A 16702-nucleotide genomic window follows, 5' to 3' on the forward strand; every position below is an offset into this window, starting at 1 on the left:
TTCAAGTTAATAGGGCCGTGGCACAACCGCCCTGCACCTTCATGCAATGCAGCTGCGGCACAGTGGAAAGGGATGTTAAAACAGGTGGTGAGGAGGTGTCATCTGGTACCAGCTTTGGGCGTAAGGTCTATTCAATGTCTCTTTGAGCTACAGCTAGACCCTAGTGGGTCCTGTAAGTGTTTAGTTGCTCACCGTTCAGCTGGACTGCTTTTGAATGTCATTACAATCTCTGAAATTCTGTGTTCCTTCATGAGCAAGAAAATACTGTTCTGTTCTTAAGCCTGTTAGAAATTGTGTTGCTCACCCCTCAGCTGGACTCCTTTTGGATATCTTAAATGTGAAGGGTTTCCTGTGTCTCTAAATGGATGAGGAAACTTTTTTGTAGTCGCAATAAAATTTTCTTGAAGCTCAGGGACACAGGTTGAGTACAAAAATCTTTGTTCCGCCCTACTTCATTGTTGTCTGTGGATATGAGCTGTTCCAGAGAAGTGAAAAAGCTGGCAAAATTATTTTCTCTTTCGTTCATTGATGGACACAGCTCCTGATCTTCTTAACCATTGGGTTATTTTGCCCCCTACAGAAGTAGGACACTAGGCAGAAAAAAAGTCTGGCTACACCTATGGGCAGTCCCAGGGGGTATACGCCCTCTCTCTGCTATTGGTACTCGGTTTTTATTTTTATTGCCTAGTCAGGAGTAGGGACCTAATTCCTTTCTGGGATCTCTGGTCCTGGCAATTTTTTCTTTTTAGATAGAATCTTTTTTCTCCTGGATTTTTTCCTGTGAGACCTGTAATCAACTGCCGGACTGAGCGACGGGCTGGATAATCTAGATCCATTGGTCACCCCAGTCTGGCCAGCGAGCGCGTGCAGACCTCAGCTCCGCGTTAGGTCAGCCGCAACATGGCTCAGCTGGACAGGGGCTGGCCTGCGAGTTAAATGCCTCGCGAGGTCGCATCCGACCGAGTCTTGGTCCAAGACGCAGCGTTCCTCCTGGCCGTCAGCCCCCCATTTCGATGGAGAGGAGGTTCTGTCTGGAGCGGTGCCCTCCTGGTTTCTGGCATGGTAAGTAACTGTCCCCCCTCTCCCCCCCAGTGTGTTTTGGGGTGGACGTGGGCCCCTCAATGGGTCGGTCGGACCCCTGAGTTCCCCTCCTTCCTGTTAGGCAACCCCCTCATCGGTCCGGTGGTTCCTGTGGACTATCTCCCCCCCCCCCATTCACTGATGCTGCGGTTATGGGGTGGCCTTGTCCACTGCCTAGGGTGGGGCAAGGTACAGTGCTGGCAAAGGGAGGGGGAGGTGGGGGGGGGGTGCGCAGCCGGCGATCAGCTGTGGGAGGGGCTGTACCTGGTAGGGGCTCCTGCCAGGGCCCCGCTTCCTTCGTGTGCTGTTTTCTGAGGCCTGGGGATCCCTCCTGGGTCCCTGGGAGCCACATGAGGCCGCCATTTACTTGTAGCCTTCCTGCATAATGGTCATGTTTGTGTAGTCCGGCAGCCATTTTGCGGTGGTTTGCTATTGAAAATAGCAGCGGCCATGACAGTAGAGCCCTCTGGGCGGCGATTTCAGCCATGGGAGTCCCTCCCCATCCCCTGGTGCTGACTCCTGGATCTTTTCATTTCCTGATCACCGTTCGTGCAGTGCAGATTCTCCTGGCAGCTGCTGTGCCTGGTTTCTGCAGGGTAGTGATTCTGGTGGGGTCCTCTCCCTATCTACTGAAGATCAATTGGTGCTCTGTGGCTGGCAACTGGGTAGGCTACCAGATCGGTGGGGGTTGTCCCTTAGCAGTGTTCTACACTTTTTTGTGGGGTCCCTCTGGTGACTCCTGGAGTCTTTGGAGCACAGCTCCCCACCTGATCCCTTCTCTGAGGCTGCGGGGCCCTCCGGGTCCCATCCATCCATCCATCAATGCTCTGACGGCGGTCCTGAAGTCCATGGTGTCCCAGGTGGAGGTGGTTTTTGGGCGATGGGCTGGCATAAAAATGCCTCATCGGTCTCATCAGATCCTTAATCTGATTCAGCCATCGCGGACGTGGGCCACCCTGCTGAGTCTGCGACCACGCTCCCTGAATCCTCAGATAGTTAGGAGGATTGTAGCTATGCGTGAGACCCTAAAGATGAAGGATGGAGCTGAAGCTGCGGCAGAGGGGCAGGTTCCTTTTTGGCATTCACAAGCCATCCAGAGTGAAAAAGGTGTTCCCTTTCCCCTCCTATTTTGGCAGATTTGTCGCTAAATAGTGGGGACGACCAAAGTGTCCCCTTGGGGTCTCTAAGCAATTTTTTAGGTGATACCCCTATAAGGGGTCTCTTCGTAAGAAGTGGACTGTTCCACCGGTGGTTGACCCTCCTGTTTCCAGATTAAACAAGGCAACCATGATTCCGATTGAAGAGTCCCCAGCCTTTAAGGACCCTGCTGACGGGAAGGCGAGGCTGTGGCCCGCAATTTGTACACCCTGGCTGGTTCGGCACTGAGGCCGATATTCACCATTGCCCTGGTGTCGCAGACTCTGACCGAATGGGCTAGGCTTTAGGGGGGAGTAGCTCCACCCTGCATTTGCTGAGCTGTTGGACAAGCTGGTCCGGGGGCTGCAGTTAATCTGTGATGTCTTTGGATGCGGCTCCCCTAGTGGCTCGGCTCTCTGTTTCGGCGTGTCTTCGGCGTGTCTTTTGGCTCAAATGCTGGTCTGCGGACCAGACTTCTAAAAAGGCCTTAACTGATCTTCCCTGTCTAGGAGATCGCCTGTTTGGTGCTACCCTGGATGACATCATTAAAGGTCTTACAGGGGGGAAGAGTACCTTTCTTCCACAGGCTACTAAGGGCAAGGACCCTCGTAGACATGGGCTCTCCTCGGCTCATAAGAAGTTTTTTTCGGCCCTCAAGGTCGACTGACAAGGGATCGGAGCCCTTCGGAGCCTCCTCTGGAGGATCCCAGCGAACTTGGTATAGAAAATCAAGAGCGGGCTTCTCCAGACCCGTGGACAAGGCTCCTTCAGCATGAAGGTGCGTCCTCACCCGTATCCAAATAAATGGCTGTAGTTCAAATCGGCAAGAATGTTCGGTTCAAAGGTATGTACATGCCCAGATACAACCCCAGTTCCAAAAAAGTTGGGGACACCGTGTAAAATCAACATAAAAGCAGAATGCAATGATTTTTTTAAATCTCGTAAACCATATTTTATTCACAATAGAAAACATATCAAATGTTTCAACTGAAAAAATTTGCCATTTTAAGAAAGGTTATTTTGAAATTGATGGCAGCAGACGTCTGGATGGGAGCATATGCATTCCAGCATTGATGGTGCCTTCCCAGATACCCAAGCTGCCCATTCTGTATGCACTAATGCACTCCTATACCATCAGAGATGCAGGCTTTTGAACTGTGTGCCAAAAGGCCCCCCTCCTTTTTAGTTGAAAGGATGTGGTGCCCACAGTTGCCACAAAGAATGTCAAATTAGATTGTATTTCGATTCGTCTACTTACAGAACAGTTTTCCACTTTGCAACAGACCATTTTAAATGAGATTTGGCCCAAAGAAGATGGCATTGTTTTGAATCATCATGTTCAGATATGGTTTCTTCTTTGCATGATAGAGCTTTAACTTGCATTTTTGGATGGCACAGAAAACTGTTTTCAGACAATGATTTTTTTAAGTATTCCTGAACCCAAGCAGTGATGTCCATCACAAAATCGTGGCTGTTTTTAATGCAGTGCCATCTGAGGGCCAGAAGATCGCAGGCATCCAATATCGCGTTTTGACCTTGTCCCTTGCACACAGAGATTTCTCCAGATTCTCTGAATCTTCTGCTGATATTATGTACTGTAGATTATTCGATTTTAAAGTCTTTGTAACTTCACGTTGAGGAACATTATTCCATTTTTAGATGCAACTTTTCACAGATTGGTGAACCTCTTCACATCTTTACTTTTGATACACTTGGATTCTCCAAGAAGCTCTTTTTATAGCCAATCATTTTACTAACCTGTTGCCAATTAGCTTAGTTGCACAATTTTCTTTGAGCTCTTCCTTGTTAGTACCACCTACTTAGCCAGCTTTTTGTTGCCCTGTTCCAACTTTTTTTGGAATGTGTTGCTGCCATTAATTTAAAATATTACCTTTTTTCTTTTTTTTCTTAAAATAGCACTTTTTCTCAGTTTAAACCTTTGATAGGTTTTCTGTTTTCTGCTGTGAATAAAATATGGGTTTGAGATTTGCAAATCCTTGCATTATGTTTTTATGTAGATTTTACACAGCGTCCTAACTTTTTTGGAATTGGGGTTGTATTTACTGCCACAATCCTGCCAATAGAAGTGAAGTTAAGCTTTATTCTAAAACTTCCCATGTCGATAGGGAAAGGTTTAAACAATTTATTTTATCATAATTAACCGTATTCCTTAAGCTTCCAAAGAGCTCAAACTTCTTGTGACTTCCTCGCATACATTCATTCCCTCAATTTATAAAGTAAAAAATTGTTGGCATAAATGACAATACTGATGCTCAGCTAGACATCCCCCTAACTTTAGGGTTACAACATAGTGCCTTTGCAAGATGTTCCATGGTAAGATTATACAGCATGGGGAACAATGGGCAACTTTGACAGTTACCATTGCGAATGTAGAAAGGATCAGAGAGAAGTCGGTTAGCCCTTATGCAAGTGGAAGGATAAGGATAGAAGGTAAACATTTCTTTGGAAGATGTATGGCTCAGATCTATCTTGCTAAGGTAAAGTCCTAGTCTACTCTACTGAATGCCTTTTTGGCATCAACAGATATAACAAATGTAGGGACCTTTGGCATACTTCATGAGAGAGATGGTCTTAATGGTATTATCCTGGGCCTCGTGCCAGGGGGAAATCCTTCTTGAGCCAAGTGAATAAGACCAGCAATAAGTTCTTAGTCTAGTAGCAGTGGTTTTAAATAAACAGATGTCAGTGTTGGTTAGGGATACTGGGCGATAGCTGCCGCATGCAAAGGTATCTTTTTCCTAATTTCAGGATTACAACAATCTAAGTCTCAAGGGCTTGTGTGGGGAATGGCTCATCTGATGAGGTCAATAAAGGCTCTTGTAAGGGATAAGCGCATCTGAAAAAAACTGCATAAAAGCATGAAAAAAAACTGCATAAAAGCATGAATAAAAGACATCTGGGCCCAGGCTGTTAGCATATTACAAAGGGGATATAATATTTTTAATTTTTCTCCAAGAAGGGTTGTTCTAAAATGGCAATTTCTGAGGAAGAGGTGTTTGGGAGAGCGGTTCTCTCAATTTGCCCTCTCTATATATGAGGAAGGTTAGAAAAGAGTGGTGAACTCTAAGGGTTTCAATACATTATAACATTTCTAATGAGATGATTTGAATGGCTTATTCCATTTGGGTGGTGTGAACCCCCTTTGGGATCTTTCAGTATCAATATTGAGGCTATACTATTAGTGCTCTGGCCAATAGTCTGAAGTCAAAGGGACATTTATTGGCACACAGTCCCTTAGAGACTAGGCCCTGGTTTAGGAGTTGTAACAAGGTCTTTCTGGTATTAGTTTAAAGCCTAGTACACACGCAACGAATTTCCGCCGACCGGTCGTCCATCTTTTGTCCAGAGTGGTGTTTTGTTGGTTGGAATGTGACTAGACTGCACACGAATTTTCCCGCACGACAAAATTCTACTTCAGAAGTGATGTCATGTGTTGGTTTGCTTTCTTTGTGTTCTTTCTTCTCTGAGCATGCCCAGTCTTGCTCATAAGATTTTTCCCTGTCGAAATCTGTACTGACTGCACGAAAATCGGACATGTTTTGACGGAGGACAAAAATTTTATAGCCTGCACACCAGATTTTATTTGGCCGAAAAGTCGGAGTCGGTTGTCGGAAGCATCATACTAACAAGCCGAAAATCGGCAGGGCAGACGAAAAATTACGGCCGAATTTTGACTTGTGTGTACGAGCCTTGAGGAGTATGTCTGCAGACTGGTGTTTATTCAGGAATCCTTTCAAGTTGCGCAATCAGATCAAAAAGCTTGGACATTTGGGTCAAACAACATTACTTCAATCTAGTGTCATGCTAAACCCTTCCTCAACACACATTTGAGAGCCTTCTATTGTAGAGAAAGGGGAATATTATCAGGGTGATGAAATGAGCTAAAGCTTCACATATAGCTGAAACAGAGTATCCTGCAGGAGATTTTCATTTAGTTTCTATGTCCGGTGAGGTGTGAGTTCAGGTAATGGGATTGATTTACAATACCGTTGTTAAACCAGAGGATATTACTGATAGAACTAAAGAATTGAAGTGTCAGAGTGTATTGACAAACGAGAAACCAGTTGATAGGCTGTAGGATTTTTGAGCTGGAGGAAAAAAAGGTATAGTCGCTATGCAAAGAATAGAGTGTGCACACCTTGACTCGTTTAGGTTGGCACAGGAAAGTCCTAAAGTATATGTAAACCCTCATCGTATAGAGCAACCTATTCAGTTTAAAAAAACAAAACAAAAGGCAAAACATTTTGTATACAAATAAAAAACATAAATAACATAAATACCCCCCCCCCTTTTTTTTTTATACGTGATCACATACCCTCTCTTCTTTCTGAGAGCTGAAGCAGGTGAAACTAATGGCTGTGCGTGGGAAGAAGCTTGTCAACACATGCCTGATCTTTGGAGGAGAGCAGGTTGAGTTCTCGGCACACCCAAAAAAAACTGACCACACTGAACTCGCATGCCTAGTGTGGCCAGTTTTAATAGGAAACTGGGGGGAGGGGCTGGCAGGAACCCCAGGTGTTTCACACAAAGGTAACCTACAAAGAGGGCAGAATACTTTTTTTTATTTTATACATGTACATGGTACAGCAGGCACATATCAGGAATATAAAGTTATGGGTTGATATATTAAAGTCCATTGATGTGGGAGCGGCAAACCAGTGAGTAGTCTAGACCAGTTTAGCACAGAAATACATTTCCTAGCCACTAAGGTAGTGGATAATGGTATTAATTTGATCTTGGTTGGGAGTGTACAAGTTAGCGAGTATGTACTGTATGTCTTGCCTCCAAGGAAGAATTTTGCGACTAGAGATCTACCCTCAGGGCCACATCTTGTGTCTTTCAATTGATATATAAAAAACTATAGAGAGCCCATCGATTTCGAGTGTTCAAAATACTCTGGTATTCTGTATTGAAGTTATTTGTTTTTCTGGCTGGGTGTGTGATCTTTCCTAAAATCTGTTGCCTAGAAAAAAAGCTATTCTAACCCTTGATTTGTGAAGATTAAAAAAAATATGAGATCTTACAGGGTTCATTCAGCGCCCTGAAGTGAGCGACAACAGTTTGAAGGAAGACCGGAGTTGTCACATCTATAAAAAACTGTAAATTCCTAAAAGAGGAAGGCAGTGGGAACTGACCTTCCAATAGAACTACTAACAATATCTAAAATTAGTCATAGATTTTACAGTAGTAAGATTTTATGTGGGGGTATGTAAGGCAAAGGAATATTGAAGGGCACCACTCGGGCCGAGCACCCAGAAAAGATAAAAATGAATATCAAACTATGGTTGAAGGAAAACCTCAAATAAGAAAATTTATGAGACAAGAACTCACTGCTCAGGGTGGTGTAATTGCCTGATCACTCACACCGGTGCATGCCCCGGCTCGCCTCCGTGAAAACTTGATAAAGGAAAAGGAATTGGCAGCACTCCAGGTTGAGTCAAAATCCAGATTTATTGACTGGACATCCAAATATGACAATCGTGACAAGATTTTGACTCAACCTGGAGTGCTGCCAATTCCTTTTCCTTTATTAAGAAAATTTATAATGGGCATAGCGTGAAATATTTAACGAAATCCAAAGAAGGAAGTTCCCTGGAATGTAAGGGAATTAAAAATGTCACTAGAAACATACAGGTTCTATATCCTATCTGTATGAAGGACACTGAACTGGCTGAAATATATTGACAAATTTCTAAAGTGTAAATTTTTTCTGTCGGGCCAGTCCTGGGGGTCAGATTCCCCACTTGAGCTTATATGGGTTTAATCTATACATCTAAAAACAGAGAAAGTATGTGGTAAGTAAAAGCAAGTAATGTGGTATGACTGCATTGGATATTTTAGAAGGTGCCATAGTGAATATATCAGGATAAATCATATAGTGCAATAATGATGTGCACAAAGATCCAGGCAGTGTAAATATCCCCATCCAAGTTTGAGAAAAACATCAAGACACTAAAGAATCAGTTAGTAAAATCTTAATACTAGGGAAAAATACCAGCCCACTGTATGCTTGTTTTTGTTGTTTTCTGATATCCACTTTGGCATTCTACGAGGAGGTGAGCAGGTGAGCTGTGAGCTAGATATTGGGAGACCTGTGGATGTGGTGTACCTGGATTTCACTGAGGCGTTTGATACAGTTCCCCCACAAGCGCTTAATTTATAAAATAAGGTCGGCAGGCATCGACCACAAGGTTTGCTCTTGGATATGGACCTGGCTAAAAGGCCGTATCCAAAGGGTGGTAATAAATGGCGCATACTCAGACTGGTCTGGGGTGGTAAGTGGAGTCCCCCAAGGCTCAGTCCTGGGACCAACCTTGTTCAATTTATTCATAAACAGCATTGAGGACGGGATCATTAGTTCTATATCAGTTTTTGCAGATGACCTAAAATTGGGCAGGGCAATAACTTCACAGCATGAGGCAGATATCCTACAGAATGACCTGAACAAAATAACAGAGTGGGCAACGACATGGCAAATGAGGTTTAATGTATAGAAGTGTAAGGTTTTGCACTTGGGGACTAAAAACATAAAAGCACAATACACTTTAGGGGGGGGGGGGAATCAAAAATGGAGAAAGATCTGGTAGTCTTGTTAGAGGATAGTCTAGGCAATAGCATGCAATGTTAAGTGGCAGCTGCCAAAACGGCAGAATATTAGCATGCATTAAGAAGGGGATGTATTCCAGAGTTAAAACTATAATCCTACCACTTTATAAAACTCTGGTTCGACCGCATCTGGAGTATTCTGTCCAGTTCTGGTCGCCAGTCCTCAGGAGGGATGTGTTGGAGCTGGAGAGAGTCCAGAGATTTTGGAGGACCTTAATTATGAAGAGCGTCTACAATCGCTTAATTTTTTCTCCCTGGAGAAGAGATGCCTGAGAGGGGACATAGAAATTTACCAATGCCTCAATGGTGATCTCCGCATAGAAAAAGAAGCTATTCAGTCGCAAGTATTGCATGAAGACGCGAGGACATACAATGCGATTAGAGGAGAAGCGTTTTAACCTCAGGCAACGCAGGGGGTTCTTTATTGTTAGGGCTACAAGATTGTGGAATTCTCTACCACAAGAGGTGGTTTCTGCGGGAAGTATGGCTACTTTCAAAAGACTCTTGGACATACATCTCAAGTATCAGAACATTAAGGGGTATGAGAGATGATTATGGCCACACACACCTACACAGGTTGAACTGGATGGACCATTGTCTTTATTCAACCTCAACTACTATGTAACTAGAGCAATTTTGTAATTAATTGCACACACCCAAAAGCCTGCATTTGTGAACATAAAATTAATTTAAATCCCCAGAACATAATATATTTTCTAAAAGCAGGGGTCTTGTAGAATAAGGATAGTAGTTGCATTTTTTGTTCTTTGATATTTGTGCAATTGTTTATCAAAAGCATGTTTTCAGGAAAAATATTAAATAAACTTTAGTGCACACAAACGCATTAGAAAAAACACCTTTTGTGATAAAATATAATAGATGAGTGTATATCATGCAAAACATTACCAAACTTATCAAGTGTTAAAATTGTGTGCGCCCATGATATTATGAAAAACTATGGTACCCAAGAATCTCCATAGGCAACACTTTAAAAAGCCTTTACAGCTCATCAGTTCAGAGGTAACTGTGAGCTCTGGCCCTAGAATGATTGCTCTCACTGCAACTTTTTTTGGCGATATTTCATGTGGGGTGATCATGATTTACATGCACATGCGCTCCCTGGGTGTGCATTTGCATTTGTGAGTGTGTACAGGGCAATAAATGTTTGTTGGTTTTTAATCCATTTTAATTTTTTATTCAACTTTTCTGCTATCCCAAGGGGTTACCAAACCCAAGCGAGATAGCCTTGGACAGGTGACCGATACTCTTTATGGAGATATTAGGAGTCTAATAGACCCCAATGTCTCCCCTCCCTCCAAAGTACACTAGTTTACCAAAAGTATTGGGGCGCTTGCCTGTACACGTTAACTTTAATGGAATCCCAGTCTTAGTCTGTAGGGTTCAATATTCAGTTGGCCATCCCTTTGCTGCTAAAACCGCTTCAACTCTTCTGGGAAGGCTGTCCGCAAGGTTTAGGTGTCTGTCCATGGGAATGTTTGAACATTCTTCCAGAAGTGCATTTGTGAGGTCAGACACTGATGTGCACGAAAAGGCCTGGCTCGCAGTCTCCGCTCTGATTCATCCCCAAGGTTTTCTATTGCGTTGAGGTCAGGACTCTATGCAGGCCAGTCAAGTTTCTCCACCCCAAACTCCTCCATCCATGTTTTCTTCTATTACGAACTACTAACAGCATAGTGCACTTTACAAGTGAAACCTGATTGAACAATCTTTATCCTAATCCTCCATTTATATAATTGTGGTCAGGGGCAGACTGGCGATTTTCGGCCCAGGAGGCAAGGACAAACCAGAGGCCCATGGTGCAGCGACTTGGCCCCCTTCCCACTTTCCCTCACACTCTCCCAACACTCCTCCTGACCCCCATTTTAAGCTGAAGCCCTGCTCTAGATACTCTCTACTTACCGGCTGAATCCGGGTTCCTGACCTGGCCAGCAGGGGGCGGTTGGGGGGAGCTGGGACAGCCTGGTTGGGGCTGGCTGGGGCAGAAGAGTCTCCAGTGGGGCATGGAACCGGCCTCTGCTCAGACACAGTTTACACCATCCATGATGGGGGGGCTGCGCTGTGTCCTTGTCTTCATCCTGAACTCAGTAGGTCAGCGGTGGGGACTTTTTACTCCTCTTCAACAGGAATCCTTTAGGCATGTCTGTGGCAGAAGCAGTGCAGCTTTTTTACGGAGCACCAGAGTGGCCCAGGGGGCAATTTCCTCCCTGCCCCCTGGCCCAGTCCTCCCCTGATTGTGGTGAAAAATGTGCATTACTGTGAAATGTTAAAAGAAAACTTTAAATCATTAAAACGAGAATTCAGAATAGCATAACAAATATTACGTTTTTATAGGTTTGTTGGCAGGGGTACAAAACTAAGAATATAGCTTTTTTTTTTTTTTTTTTGCGTGTGTAAAATATTGCTTTGCATGTACTTTAAAACTGTTTTGTACATATATTTTGCAGGATGGATGCAGTTATGATAAAGAAATGAATGCTTTCTTGGATAAAGCTGATGTGCTTCCCTCACATAAGTCTAAGCAAGATAGTTGCGATGGCCCCACTATAATTTCCAAACCTTCAAAGAAGTTGTCTACTGTCAAAACTAAAACTTGCAAGACTTCAACTTCATTTTCCTTGATTGAAAACGATGAAGATTTTCAGCCACTATACAAGTCTTCTAAAAAAGTTAATTCCTGTTCCACTGAATATGAAAATACAGAATTAGTAGGCCATGCCACAGCAATGGAAGTGAGCAGTGATGCTGAGATTGGTCCTGATCAAGATCTTGCCCTAGATGTGGCAGATGAAATGGAAACTGGCAGCTTTTTTGGAACTTCTGATGGACTGGGGTTGAAGTCTCCAAAAATTGCAACTAAAGGTCATAGCAGAGCATCTCCAAATAAGCCTGACTCTGGGTACCACAGTTTCAGTGAAGACACCTCGGACGGTTTACATAATCTGTTTTATACCCAGTATACACAAAATAATCATCCAGTTTCAGAGTTTATTGGAAAAGACTCTCAGGTCTTAAGCCATATGTTATCACGTGTAAAGAAATTCTTGACTTGTTCCCCTCCTTTATTAAATGAACTTGATTCTTTAGAAGATGTAGACATTTCTAGGAATACCTTCATAAGCAGAAATTTACCTTGTGAAAAAGCGAACACTGATGCATCAATGGAGGCACATTGCAGTGCACAGGGATCCCACAATCACATAAAGAATTTATTCTTGAGAGAAAGACCAGCTTCACCTCCCAAAAAGTCTAATTCTATTCCCCAAGCAGAGCTTTGTGAAACTGGGCTATCTGCTTTGTCAGCTCAAGAGAATTATCATGTGGAGACTGTAGAGGAAAATGGACTCAAAGATCAAGAGGCTCAAAGTGATAGTCATTGGGATGACATTTTTGACACTGAAGGGGATGAAACCTATATTGAAAACCCTGACTCTCCTAAAACACATGCCTTTGCCCATTTCCAAAATCAAGTCGATAGCAAGGAAGAGAGTGCTGAAAAATATGAATTGCCTAAAACTTGCAGTCAAAGTAAAAACAGCAAAGTAGAAATTGGGGAAGTGGATGTCCAGAGTTCTATTTTCAGCAAAGAGATTACTGAAAGTGATGAGACTGACATTGAAACTACTCGAACTCGTAGCCCCTATCAGAGCAATGATAATGTAATACATCAGCATAAAGATGGAACAGAGCTGGATTTTGTTCCTGACTGTCTCGAGGACAGCTTTGACTTATTTGAAGATAAAAAATATTCTGAGGTTGATAAACCTAATTCAAGCAAGGCATTCACAAATATTAACCACAATCATGATTTAACCACTGTTAATTTTAATATGTTTGATCCATCCTTATTAATGGAAGACCATACAGAACAAGAACCTGAAAACGAGACTTGTTTGTCCTCCAAGGACTTGGAGCAGGCCGAGGATCAAGAGGAGTTTGGCTCCTGTGAGTTGTTTTCAGTCAATTTTGACCTTGGATTCTCTTTTGATGATGATCATTCAGAAGAAGAGAACTCTGAAGAGGTACAGCCACGAAATGGATGTGTAGAAGAAGCCGGACATTTCAAAGTCCCAAGCCCCCCTAAAAGTAGTATCAGAGGAGGAAATATGTCAACCCCAGTGACCATTGGGTTTAAAAACCCTATCTTGGAAATTGAAACGTCTATGGGTTCCTCATTTTTAACACCAGTAATGGAAAAAGTCAAAAGCGTCAAAACTCCTTGCAGTTCCGTGGCTAAACATGAAATGTATACCCACTCGACTCCAGAGTCAGGGCCAAGGAAAATTAATTCACCTTTATCGGATAAGAAAAGATCTGACACAAATCCACCTTTAGCCAAGAATGACCACTCTGTAACAATTAGTACGTACTATATTTTTCTAATTGCCTAAAGCCTATGTTTGGACACCAGCATTTTATTAATTTCAGAGCTATAGATGTTTACCTTTTCATTGTATTTAATTCCGGATTCATTCAAAGACTACTATCAGTTCTCCAGATATTACAACTTCTACTGTAATTCTGCCGCCCCCTGCCAAAAACAGCACAGTACTGTATGTTTGGTAGACCAAACATACAGTCTACCAAACTGTATGTTTGGTAGACAGCGCTGGCATCCTATCTTTGCCCCCATCTATGCTTGGCCATTCAAACATAGCCTGCAGCCATACATTTTGTAAATGGCCTAGAGTAGACCAAAGTGTCGACATGACCACAGTGCTGCTCTCTATAATATCTACGCTGATGTTATCAGGGTCTGGATTTACGGCAACTGAAAGACTTTTTAAAGATAGAAGACCCATTCAGGAATCTGACTACTGTGAAGAGGTAATCACTTAAAAAAATTAAACTATTAAAATGCTGGTGCCCATAGTTGCAATAATAGACTAGTCTAAACTACTTGCATATATCCGATCACATGAATTATAGCAATACATAGGTAGCTTAGGTTACCCAGGTCTGCTTCAAGGGCCTGGGGACATATTTAAAAATTTTTCTGGAATTGCCTGATTACTCAGCTGTGTTTTCCACCGTTCTCCCTTTGTTATCATATCACCACTGACCAGCCACTTGGTCTGCTCAGCAAAAACGCAAAACACCTTCAAATTCAGATTACACTTACTTTTGCTGTGTAAACTTTGCCCTTTGACAAGGGCCCATGTGTCCCCTCGGCTGTACCTTTGCTCTTTAAGGGGTAGCTAAAAGGGAGCCTAGAGGGAGCCTTGCCAACCTTGCATATTGGATCGGGTGAAAGGAGTGTTGTATATCTAGACTAAGAATTTTATAATTGGGTATCCTTCAGTTGAATAATTCATGTAACCTAACAAAGGGCAACATATTTATATATCCCAAAAAAGCATTTTTTTTTTTACTTCACCTTGTTAATAATGTGGTACTTTTTTGAATCTCCTAGTTAATAAGTCACTTTAAAATGGCTTAAAGCACGTCTGTGATGTAAAGTAGGTACATGGACTGCATGTGTGTCCACATATTTTATAACACTAGGAACTGATGTCACACTTGTCCCTGCTCACTCCACTTTCCTGTGGATACTTAGTGTAACTCCACTTTTGTTGAGAAAAAAAAAACATTCCCCTCTGGGTGATCTCTGTACATCACAAGGGTCTTTAACTAACTTTGTTGCAGACTCCTACCTTTTGTTCTGAAGAAATCATTGTTCCTCTGTGCTGAGTGTGTCAAATGGGAGTGGTTTCATAATTATCTATCAGCTGTGGCAGCTGCAGGGCTCTAATGAGGAAAGCTGCTGGGCCTGCATCACTTTAGATGTGTTCCTATTGGGAGTATCTCACCAAAAATGACAGTTTTGTTGCAGGGGATGCCATAAATCTGACTTCTGGGAAAATTGGTGAGCCAGTCACACAAGCAGAAATTTATGTTTCTGGGGTGTGGTCAGTATACATTCTGTGTACAGAGCAGCTCCAGGTAGCCATATTGCATTGCATTTTCAGAAAATTACAATAGCTGCAGATTGAAAAGGAAAGGACATTTTTAAGGGAAAATTCCACTTTTGTGGGGGGGGGGGGGGAATGGCAAATAAAGAAAAAACAATATAGCGTATACAATTGCGACACAAATCATATTGTAATTGAATGTTATTAAAAATAACCTTTCCTTTTCAATCTGCAGCTGTTGTAATATCTGAAATTGCAATGCAATATGGCTACCTGGAGCTGTTCTGTACACAGAATGTATACTGACCACACCCCAGAAACATAATTTCCTGCTTGTGTGATTGGCTCGCCAATTTTCCCAGAAGTCTGCCTAAGAAACAAGTCAGATTTCTGGCATCCACATGCAATAAAAATGTCATTTTTGGGGAGATACTCCCAATAGGAGCACGTCTAAAGGGATGTAGGCCCAGCTGGAGACCTTCCTTACTGGAGACCTACAGCTGATAGATAATTGAAACCACTCCCTTTAGACCCACTCAGCGCAGAGGAACAAACAATGATGTCTTCAGAATAACAAAAGGTAGGAATCTGCAACAAGTTTGTTAATGTACAGAGATCACCTAGAGGGGAATGTTTTTTTCTCAACAAAAGTGGAGTTACGCTTTAATAACATTCAGTTGCAATATGATTTGTGTCACAATTGTATACACTAGATTGTTTTTTCTTTATTGGCTATTTTTTTTCTCCACAAAAGTGGGGTTACCGTTTAACGCCATATACCTGCACTATAGGAAAAAATTAACGTTGCCATTGTTTCTTCTTCTAACTGCCTGCTTGTGTCTGACTTTAATGGCTTGTTCACATCATTGTTGAGTGGAAGCACTTGCTACACACGTTAGTGCAATGTGGGGCTATTAATTCTAAATAGAATCCCAGCACACCCGCCCAGCACACTTTCAGTGCGGCTCAAAGCATAGCACTGCGCTAAATGCTGTTGGGCTGTTGAAAATGCTGCACAGCTTTTTGGTTGGCAGCCTTCAGTAACCAATTCAAATGGATGCATTTGTTAATGTACATCTGTTTAACAGAAAGACCAGGCTTGCGTAAACTTATCCTAATATTTTGAGTCTCTGACCTGGCACAATCTTAGATGAGGAAAGTAATAGTGAAGACAGACTTCCAAATATGCATACTTGGTCTGGGTCAATTTCCAGGGAACTTGATATGTAAACACAAAGGTAGCCTCCATTTTTTTTCTCCCTTAAGAGGTTTGTAATGGGCCAAAAGGGAGACACAGGAGGTGTTAAAGGCAATGTCAAGTGCAGTAGGGGGGTTGGCAATGCCAAGTGAAACTCTGTTCTTAAAGTTGCCATTTGAATTTCAGTTTAGCTGCAGTTTGGGTCTGCTGGAGCAATATAAGATACGAGTACACATGCAGGCATCTCTAGACTTTCCAGGTCCACAGAGTTATTTTTAAAGACAGGTGTGTCACATCCTGCAGAAGATCTCTTTTGTGTATTCCTCTTCTTTTAAGAACAATTGGAAATAGGAGAAAAACCCTCTGTGGGACTTTAAGGGGCTACAATGGAATCAGCACAGTCTTTATTATACAAAACAATCAAAGCAATGAAATGTACACGATAAAAAAAGGTTGTGGAGTAAAAGGCATACAATACACAGTCCAAAGGGAAAACAACCAAAGGGGGCCCAGATCCCAAGAGGGATTGATTGGGTATGGGAGGCCCGACGCGTTTCAAATACTACAAAACTGATTTCATCTTCTTCAGGGGCACATTGGCTGAATGTTGTTCTATAAATACATACATACACATGAAAAAGTACGATATATATTTATCACAGACTTTGTCACGTTCCAAACATCAAAGTAGTTTAACAATCTATACACTGACCTTATATACTGTATACAG

General features: G+C 42.6%; 1 protein-coding gene across 3 annotated transcripts in view; it reads left to right on the top strand.

The window, feature by feature from the left end:
- Positions 1-16702, top strand: part of FANCM (FA complementation group M) — a 318993-nt gene that overhangs the window by 246281 nt on the left and 56010 nt on the right. For all 3 annotated transcript variants that reach the window (XM_082275430.1, XM_082275431.1, XM_082275432.1), the window contains one exon: positions 11310-13224. In XM_082275430.1, coding sequence (XP_082131556.1) covers positions 11310-13224 — 1915 coding nt within the window. The remainder of the gene's footprint in view (positions 1-11309; positions 13225-16702) is intronic.

This window comes from Pelophylax lessonae (genome assembly GCF_965119305.1).
Source record: "Pelophylax lessonae genome assembly, chromosome: 13".
NCBI classification, from domain to species: Eukaryota; Metazoa; Chordata; class Amphibia; order Anura; family Ranidae; genus Pelophylax; species Pelophylax lessonae.